Below are 9981 nucleotides of genomic sequence, written 5' to 3' on the forward strand. Positions count from 1 at the left end.
GCGCCCCTCGCCGGATACAGCGTTCACCTCTGCGGTGATTTGGGCCCATGCCTGATTGATTGATTGGAAGGTTTATTAACAGATTGCAGAATGGGTACAGTACAGTACAGCTCAATACATACAAAACATACCTCCCGTCTGTACTAGCTTCTCAAAGCACTTCATGGCTATGGAGGTGAGAGCTACAGGGCGGTAGTCGTTGAGGCAAGCAGGCTTGGATTTTTTGGGTACAGGGATAATAGTGGACTTCTTCAGGCAGGTGGGGATGACAGCCTGTTCTAAGGACAGGTTAAATATGTCAGTGAATACTGGGGCCAGTTGGTCGGCACAGACTTTTAGGACGCGGCCGGGGATGCCGTCCGGACCTGCTGCCTTCCTGATATTCACTTTTTTAAAGGTCCGCCTCACCTCATGCTCTGTTACCCTGAACACTGCGCCTCCATCAGCAGCCGACCCCCCCCCCCCCATTGCCGAGGTTTGTGAGCTGGTGTTGTTATTACCAGCATCAAACCTTGCATAGAAGGTATTGAGGTCGTTTGCTAAGGAGATGTCACTGTTCAGTTTGAGGGAGGCGCCTTTGTAGTCTGTCATCGTTTTGAGCCCCTGCCACATAGCTCTAGAGTCAGCTTGTTCAAACTGGAGTTAAATTTTATCCCTGTAGCGCCGTTTGGCCTCTGACACTGTCCTCCTTACGTTGTGTCGCGCCACCTTGTGGTCATTCATGTTGCCTGCCACTAGGCCGTCATTGTATGCTTTGGTGCGCTCTCTCAGAGCTTCACGGACGGATTTGTCTACCCAGGGTTTTTGATTTGGGTAAACTTTCATTTTGGTAGTGGGGATTGTTTCTTTCACCCTAGTACAGACATAGTCCAGCACTGTCTCCGTGTAGGCATTAATGTTATCTGTGTCGCGGAACACAATCCAGTCTGTGTTGTGAAACACTGACCGGATCGTATCCTCTGACGTCACATCCCATTTCTGCACCTCTCGCGAGACTACGGGAGTACTTAATTCTTTGTCTGTACTTTGGTGTAAGGAAAATGGATGCGTGATCTGACTTGCCAAAGCCACTATCAGAATGAGCCTTGTAGCCACCTTTAAATTGCGTGTAACAGTGATCTAGGATGTTACCGCCTCTGGTGTTGCAAGTCACATGCTGATAGAAATCAGGCAATACCTTTCTCAGATTGGCGCTATTGAAATCTCCCAGTACTAAAATGGCGGCGTTAACGTTCGTCGCTTGTATTCTATTTACCTCGTCGTGGAGTCTGGAGAGCGCGGCGTTGTTGCTGGCTTGCGGTGGAATATACACTCCGACCAGGACGATCGCCGTTAACTCCCTCGGGAGGAAGAAAGGACGACACTTGATGGTTATATATTCCAGTTCTGGGGAGCAGTGGTTGGATAATTCCTTCACGTTCGTTGGATCACTCCAATTTTTGTTAAACATGAAGGCAATACCTCCTCCACGTTGTTTACCGGACTCTGATTGTGTCCGATCCTTCCTATGGATAAAGAAGTGATCCGCTGGTTGAATCACGTGATCTGGAACCTCCGGTGTTAGCCATGTTTCGGTGAAGCAAAGGACATTGCAGTCCCTAACGTCTCTTTGATATTGAATCCTTGCTCGGATGTCATCCAGTTTATTGTCTATTGATTGTACATTGGCTAGCAATATACTGGGAAGTGGTGTACGGTGTCGTCTGGATCTCAGCCTGTTTCGGATCCCAGCCCTCTTTCCTCGTCGTCTTTTCCTGGGCTCTGGGAACAAAGGGTCTGGTCCTAATCTCCGGAGGATTTCTTCAGGCCATTGATGTGGTTCGGAAAGCTGATCCAGCGAGTAATCCAGTTGGTAAGTTTCCCGTAATCCAATGTCTATGAGTGACTGACGGTCATATACATTAAATGCACCAACAGTTGGTACGCACAAAACTCTAAAAACTATAAATATTAACAAAAGTAAACACAGTCTCGACGGAGCGAACAGAGAGGCAGCCGAGCGGGGCGGCGCCATCATGATGCTGCTCCTCCCTCCCCATCAACATGGACCCCCTGCAATTTGCATACCGCCAAAACAGGTCCACGGAGGACGCCATATCCCATGTGCTGCACACAGCAGCATCACACCTGGACAAGAGGCAGGGGAACTATGTGAGAATGCTATTCATCGACTACAGCTCGGCATTCAATACCATAGTCCCCTCCATACTCATAGCCAAGCTCAGGGACCTGGGCTTGGGCTATGACCTCTGCCAGTGGGTCTTGGACTTCCTGACTGGCAGACCCCAGGTGGTGAGAGCAGGCAACTGCACCTCCTCATCCATCACCCTCAACATAGGGGCCCCCCAGGGCTGTGTTCTGAGTCCCCTCCTCTACTCCCTGTACACACACGACTGTGTGGCTCAGCGGAGTAGCAATACAATCGTCAAATTTGCTGACGACACAGTGGTGGTGGGCCTGATCTCTGCCAACGACGAGAGGGCCTACCTGGAAGAGGTCAAGGTCCTGGCGGGATGGTGCCAGGAAAACAGCCTCTCCCTGAACGTCAGCAAAACAAAGGAGATGATTGTGGACTTCAGGAGGTCGGGGGTCAAGGACTACAGCCCCCTCAGCATCGACGGGGCACCGGTTGAGAGAGTCAACAGCTTCAAGTACCTCGGAGCCTACATATCCGAGGACTTGACATGGACCACACACATTAACAGTGTGGTGAAGAAGGCACGACAACGCCTCTACTTCCTCAGGCGCCTAAGGAAGTTCCAAGTCAGCCAGAAGATCCTTAAGAACTTCTACTCATGTACAATAGAGAGCATCTTGACCGGCAACATCACCTCCTGGTTTGGGAATAGCACTGCAAAAGACCAAAGCAGACTACAAAGAGTGACACGTTCAGCCGAACGCACAATTGGAGGGGGGCTCCCCACCCTCCAGAACATTTACTACAAGCGTTGCAAGGGCAAGGCTAAGAGAATCATTAAAGACTCCAGTCACCCAAACAACTGCCTCTTCGAACTGCTGCGGTCAGGCAAGCAATACAGGAGTCTCAAGGCGAGCACAGAAAGACTCAGAAGTAGCTTCTATCCCCAGGCCATCAGGCTGCTAAACGAACAATGAATGAACACTACACAACAACAACCACCAAACGCACATAGCACACACATCCACACGCACACACTCACTTTAAACAAACACACTGTAGCACCCACTCCACACACTTTATAGCACACACCCACTTTAAACAAACACAATGTAGCACCCACTCCCCACACTTTATATTTATGGATGAAGGATTGCACTACAACTCGTACACCTTACTGTAAATTGTACCTAAAATTGTACCTCATCCCATTTCTGCTTTGCACTAGATAGTACTGTACATTAGTACACTGCATAGTATTGTGTATTGTATATTATATGGTAACTCAGAACATTGTACATATGTCTATACCGAACACTGTGACCTCATTTTCTTCTTCTAAATTCATGCTATATTATGTTATTATGTTATTTGATACTATCTTGTCTAGCACAGTCTCTGGAGCGTAACAGTAAGAAGCATTTTGTATGAAAGTATTCTGTACTTCTGTATGACAACTATTAAAGAACTTGAACTTGGGTGCCCCTGTACCCGGAGCTGACGCTGCTGAAAAGAACCCCCTTGTAATTATCCACTCCCGATATCAGTACCTGAATTAATGAATGGAAACTTTATTAACAGATTGCAGAATTTACAATACAGTACAGCTCAATAGACACAATTGTTAAGGGGATGCAGACCAGAGGAATACGTTTGTCTTGTTTACAGGGGATCCCCACCTCCATTTCAGCATTAGTGAAATTCCTACGTCGTTGCTTAGACTTGGAGGCAGCTGCGCCTCTCCCTACCGTGTCAGAACGGCGCTTTGACATTTCAGCGAGGGTTTGCACACTGCCCAATTGACTGCTTTATAAGGACTGTCGGGGGCGTGGTTTGTATGCAAATGAGCTGAACGGGAACGCGCTTTGGAGTTTACAACATAATGCCATTCTCCAAGCAGATATCAGATCATATCATTTCTGCGACCGTTTCAGCCACTTAAGACATATCTCCAGCACGTTCAGGACTCAGAGTGTACTTGTCATAGATTATCTCTCAGTGGTTCCAAGATAAGTCTTCCAGGATATATCTTTGAAAAAATTTCGGGAATGAGACCCATTGTCTATTGCAGAACACATTCCATTGTGGGCTGAGTGTATGCTTGGTTTAATTCCAGCCTTGCCTAAACGCGTGTATGCTTTCTACAACGCAGGTTTCCGGGTTCCTCTGATTGGCCACTAAGCCCACGTGACCCTACGCTATTACGCCCCCCTTATCGCCGCCAGTTATCGCTTACGCCCGCGCATGCACATGAGCCGCAACAAGCTCCTCAGCCAGCCAGCAATACTAAGCTCCAGTTAACCTAATTTATACCGTAACGAATCATTAAAAAAATATACCGTTAACTGGAATATGTTGTTTCTTTACACATATGTTGGATTATGTACAAATCTAATCATGACATTTAAGACATGCATGACATACAGATATATATATCTCTGACTCTGAGCACCTGAAGACTGTGCTATTAAACCAGGAAGTGCAGCAATATGTCAGCAGAGTAGAGCCTCCACTACTGCAGCAACACACAACTAACACAAGACTAGAGTGAACAAAAACGCTCATGGACCTGCGGTCTGTCATTGAATGCTCGCGTGTGTTGTTTGTTGGATTCGTTTTGGATTATTTGGCCACCAAAACAACTATCAAAATGTACACGGACCGCGGTCTCACATTGACTGGCTTGTGTTGTCGCGCTGTGTGCAGACACTGGATGAACCCGCCCACCTCTACCTTTGATTGGCTTACCATGGCATTTTACTCAACCTCAGCCAATCGCGCGCTGAGGTTGGCTGAGAAGGACTAACCTCGTTCCCAGCTTTATAGAATGCCTCTCTGCGCAGAGATCTTTCTGATGAAGCCAGAGTTGTGCAATTTTCTATTGGTTTGTCATGACAAACCAATTACATAATCCAACATATGTGTAAAGAAACAACATATTCCAGTTAACGGTATATTTTTTTAATGATTCGTTACGGTACTACTCTGCTGACATAGTGCTGCTCTTCCTGGTTTAATAGCACAGTGTTCAGGTGCTCAGAGTCAGAGATATATATATCTGTATGCAGTGGCGGCTCGCCACTAGGGGCGCTCGGGCGCCGCCCCCCCTGGTTAACCCTGGTTAAAAGAGAGATGAACAAGAAATAATTTTTTTTAGTTTTTTGTTTTATAGCCCTATAAATAATATAAACATGTTTAAAATGAATAATATTTACTCATTTTAAGTATGTTTGTGTTTCCAATGCACAATATAACGTTAATAATATCAAATATAAATAATCGTTTTCCTGAACAGGAAGTGACTCACGTTCCGTTACCGTAGCCTCATTTCTCCTAGCCTTATTTCTCTTGTCTCGGGCTAGACGCAATAGCGCTCTGAGTGCGCATGCACGCCGTGCACTGTTTCATCGCTGTATCCGTTGCAGCCAATCAGTGCGTAACGCGCTGTGCATTGAAATATGATGTATATGATGGAAGCCGGGCGCGATTTGAAGCGGTCTAAGCCAGCAGCCTTAGCAGCGTCTATAATTTCCGTAGCCGCATTTCGCGGAGACGCTCTCTGATTGGCCGACGACAGGTTTTTTTGGTAGCCGCATTTCGTGGAGACGCTCTCTGATTGGCCGACGTGGCGATGCCAGTACTTTTCCGTAGCCACATTTCTTGGGTTGGCTTAGAGAGCAGGGTGATAGAATGCGCCAGGTAGTTGTTGTTCGGATGCACAGCAGGTCAGTCGTCACCAGTAACCAGTTCACATAGAGAAAAGACGCTTTCGGTTTATTCAAGGACTGAGTATTTTCATTTCGATTTATAGTTAGCTAAAGCTACCACCATGGAATTGGATAATTCTGTTAAATCCATCAAATCAACACCGTTTGAAAGACGGACAATGCAAGAAAAAAAAGATTTGAAACTACTTGGACCACACCAACCTGAGATCACCATTAAGCCACGGATAGAGGGAGACAATATACACTGTCGTTTAACAGAAGTTGGTTTGGTAAGTGTAACTGAGGGGTACAATTCCCTGACTGTATTGATAAGTATGGTATCATTAAACCACTACCGCTTTATGTACTTTAATTACTGGCCATACAGTACACGATATATGAATATGATGAACACTTCCCACAATGAAATCGGTTCCAGTAAAAGGTATTAATCAAGTATTTAATGGAGCAAAAGGTACATAGGATACTTTACATTATTCTTTGAATGCACTTGTAAGGCAAAGAGTATGCGTAGGCAAATCAATAACGAATGTCCATTCTCTGGTTACGCAGGAGGTAATTATACAACCTGAATCTTAGGGAATTATATCTATGGTACACTAGTGATAGCGGGAGATACTGGAAGGGGTTCCCACTGGTTGTAAGCCAGCAAGGGGGGTAGAAGATCTGTCGGTAGTAGGACGTCTGGTCAACGATGACTAGGGAGACTTCAGGTACAGAAGCCGGTGCAGTAGTCTCTTGATCCACAGACGAATACAGCTTGGTTCTCTTGTAGACTGTAGCTCTACAGTGAAGAAAGCTAGGCGGCCTCAGGCTCTCTGAGCGCCGACTCGACTTGACTCCTCTCGGGGTAAATCCAACACGTGCAGGCGTCGGCGATTATCCGCTCCATAAATCATAGGACCAAAGCAAATATATTCCAGCCGCAAAGGCTATGCAGTCGTCGGGTAGATTAATCCAGTGTACATGTCCATACGGTTCTCGCCTAGGTCTCCTCGGGTGAAGGCGCCATGCGGTCGGCCCAGCCTGGATAAGAACTCTAGCTAATACGAGAAAGCGTTGGAGATGCTGGTCACTATAGAATTCTAACCGCACGATACACTATACACAAATAGACTATTAAAGACTCAATAGAAATATGTCGCACTCGACGGTATAGTGCCAAACTCTGACAATTCAGTTATTAATTCGCACGCGGTCTCGATACTCTATTCTGAGGCCAAACAGGCCATACTTCACCGCACGTTGTATCGTGGGTGAGGCTTCAACTTATCGGTAACATGCTAAGTGCACGAAGGGTACGGAGGTAAGGGGCTAAGAAGGGTCTTCTACATTCACCTGCGCCGTATTTATACGCACGGTGCACAAATAGTGCCACTCTCATTTCTGTCGCCGTATCCCTGGGCAGGGCCGGGCAAGTACAGACATGTCGTGTCGGTGACTTTGAACTTGGCTCCGGGGGCTGGTCCCTGGCGCCGGTGGACCACTGTCCAATAGGAGAATGAACTATTATGGGCTGGACTAAAGGGATATTCCGTGTATATGTACAAGGAATATACAGGGGATATCAAACGATATACAAATACTATGCAATATATATCAATAAATAAATATATATATTCGGTTTAATCTGATCCTTTGTAACAGTAAGAAATCGTGGTTAACTGCATGCAGTGAAACCAATGCTTTATTTTGCTTTCCCTGCCTCCTTTTTCAAACGAATGGGCAGCCCCCCCCCCCCCCCTCAGGCTCTTTTGTGTTCTTGTGTTAACGACAGGAGATAAATGAGTGTTACTTACACAAGTCAACTTGTACAAATTACAATATCAATAGTCCACACAATACATAGACCTGTTTTACCAAGTGTACCTGGCTGACACTTAGTGTCCTCATTGATTTGATCCAGGAGGACGACGAGTGATACACAGTGTTCTGTCATTTACATGGAGCAATGGCGCCACCGCCTGGGAAAACGTGGTATTGCACACTGTTGCGCAGCACAGCTGACGATAAAAAAAATTGCACATGCGCACAAGCGCCCCTCCCAAGTAAAGTGACACGGGCCGCCACTGTCTGTATGTCATGCATGTCTTAAATGTCATGATTAGATTTGTACATAATCCAACATATGTGTAAAGAAACAACATATTCCAGTTAACGGTATATTTTTTAATGATCTGTTACGGTATAAATTAGGTTAACTGGAGCTTAGTATTGCTGGCTGGCTGAGGAGCTTGTCGCGGCTCATGCGCATGCGCGGGCGTAAGCGATAACTGGCAGCGATAAGGGGGGCGTAATAGCGTAGGGTCACGTGGGCTTAGTGGCCAATCAGAGGAACCCGGAAACCCAACTGCGTTGTAGAAAGCATACACGCTGCCTAAACACCAGCTGATGATTTCACTAATTGACTCATCTCTTCAAGTAACTCACCTGGTGCAATGTGTAGTTAAAATGAAAACTTGGCCCACAATGGAATGAGTTTGAGACCCCTGGTCTATCTCTTGCAATAAAAAAAAGTTTTTACTTTAACTTTTTAGTACTTAAGTACGTTTAAAAGTAGAAACTTTTTTACTTTTACTCAATGTGTTTTTAGCCAGATACTCTGACTTTTACTTGAGTATGATTTTGAGACGGTACCCATACTTTCACTTAAGTATAATTTCTGGGTACTTTTTTACATGCCTGGCAAAAACACACTGCACACATGATATGCCTTTGTGATATGTCCTTTATTTTTGTTTGATCACCTGCATCCCAAAATGTAGCCTATATCCACTTTGTTTCCATCTTCTCTATCTGACTCACAACCAACAATAGTCCAAGTTCAGTCAAAAGAAGAAAAAAGTCCAAAGCAAAGGCCAATCACAGTTCTGCAATGTCCGCATCAGCTCGCATTGAGCATACAAAGGGAGATTCAGTACAGTCATGATGGTGTCACAGTGGCTCGATCTTCTCTCCCTGCTCCAGATGTGTTCCAGCAGTTTTACTTGAAGCCCTTGGACTGGGAAGAGTTCCAGACCTCCTCGCCATCCTTCTCGATCACCAAGTTACCGTCGTTGCGCATGTGCATGTGGCACATCTTGAAGCCGGCGGCCGGGGTCTTGGTCTGCCACAGCATCTTGTTGTCCCTCTTGTACATGGCGAAGTTGCAGTCATCCTGCATGCACAGGCGCCAGGCGTCACGCTGACCAGCGGTGTCGGACGTCCACATGGGCTTCCAGCCGTAGATCACGAAGTTACCGTCCTCCTACGAGAGTTGCACAGAGAAGTAGATGGAAGATGGATGTTATCAAGACCGCTGTTTTTAGAACTAAAAGTGACTGAACTGTGTGATCATCATTGGTAAGTAACAAATAGGATTTTTAGGATTCTATAACTATTCTTTTAACATTCTAATGATGATGTTGATGGCCACTGGTAGAATTCTAAGATAGAATTTGAATTCTCTAAAAATAAAAACCTGGATGAAAACCCAAATATATACAGTACTGTATATCTTGACACAGAGTATTTCTCCAAAGCACTGATATGCCGTCTCTCTTGAGACAGAGCACTGTCGTTCCCAGCCCCAAGTACTGACCTGGAAAACAGCCTTCCATTCGTGGTTGTTGGACATCAGGTAGTCTCCCCTGCGGAGCTCATCGAACTTGGACATGTAGTTCCTGCTCATGATTCTGAAAGAAGAAACAGAGGCCTGAGACCAAGTGCTTGGACTCTCAATTGTATTCTCATTCTCTTCCAAAAATCTTCGTTGCATAAAAGAAGAGATTCGCATAGACATGATCAAGTAGGCTTCAGAGAGCAACTGTACAAAAAAAAATGTAAACAGATGCTCTAAAACAGGTAAAATATAAACCGATTTTATAAAATCATATTTTATCACGAGCGAAAAGACGCAGAGGAAAATAACTGCAGAGAAAGAGAGCTGCAAAAGAAGCGTTAGCCGGTCAGATTGTCTCTACTCACAGGCCGGTTGTCGACGAGTCTGATGGTGAAGCTGCAGCTGTGAGTGAAGTGTCTTCCAGTCAGAAACCTCTGGCTTTTATAGGCCCTGACCAAGCAGAGAGACAACCCACACCCTCTGTCGAGACCTAATCCAATTTTGCATTTACACAA

General features: G+C 45.7%; 1 protein-coding gene across 1 annotated transcript; it reads right to left on the reverse strand.

Annotated features, from left to right (window-relative positions):
* Nucleotides 1–8779: 8779 nt before the first annotated feature.
* On the reverse strand, nt 8780–9535 carry LOC311239056 (B-type lectin plumieribetin-like; the record flags this gene model as incomplete). Its single annotated transcript, XM_084327283.1, has 2 exons — nt 8780–9112; nt 9446–9535. 2 exons carry the CDS (start codon nt 9533–9535, stop codon nt 8849–8851), a joined length of 354 nt encoding a protein of 117 aa, XP_084183409.1. The 3' UTR covers nt 8780–8848.
* Between the last annotated feature and the right edge of the window lie 446 nt (nt 9536–9981).

Source organism: Notolepis coatsorum, assembly GCF_963971535.1.
Source record: "Notolepis coatsorum genome assembly, chromosome: 13".
NCBI lineage: Eukaryota > Metazoa > Chordata > Actinopteri > Aulopiformes > Paralepididae > Notolepis > Notolepis coatsorum.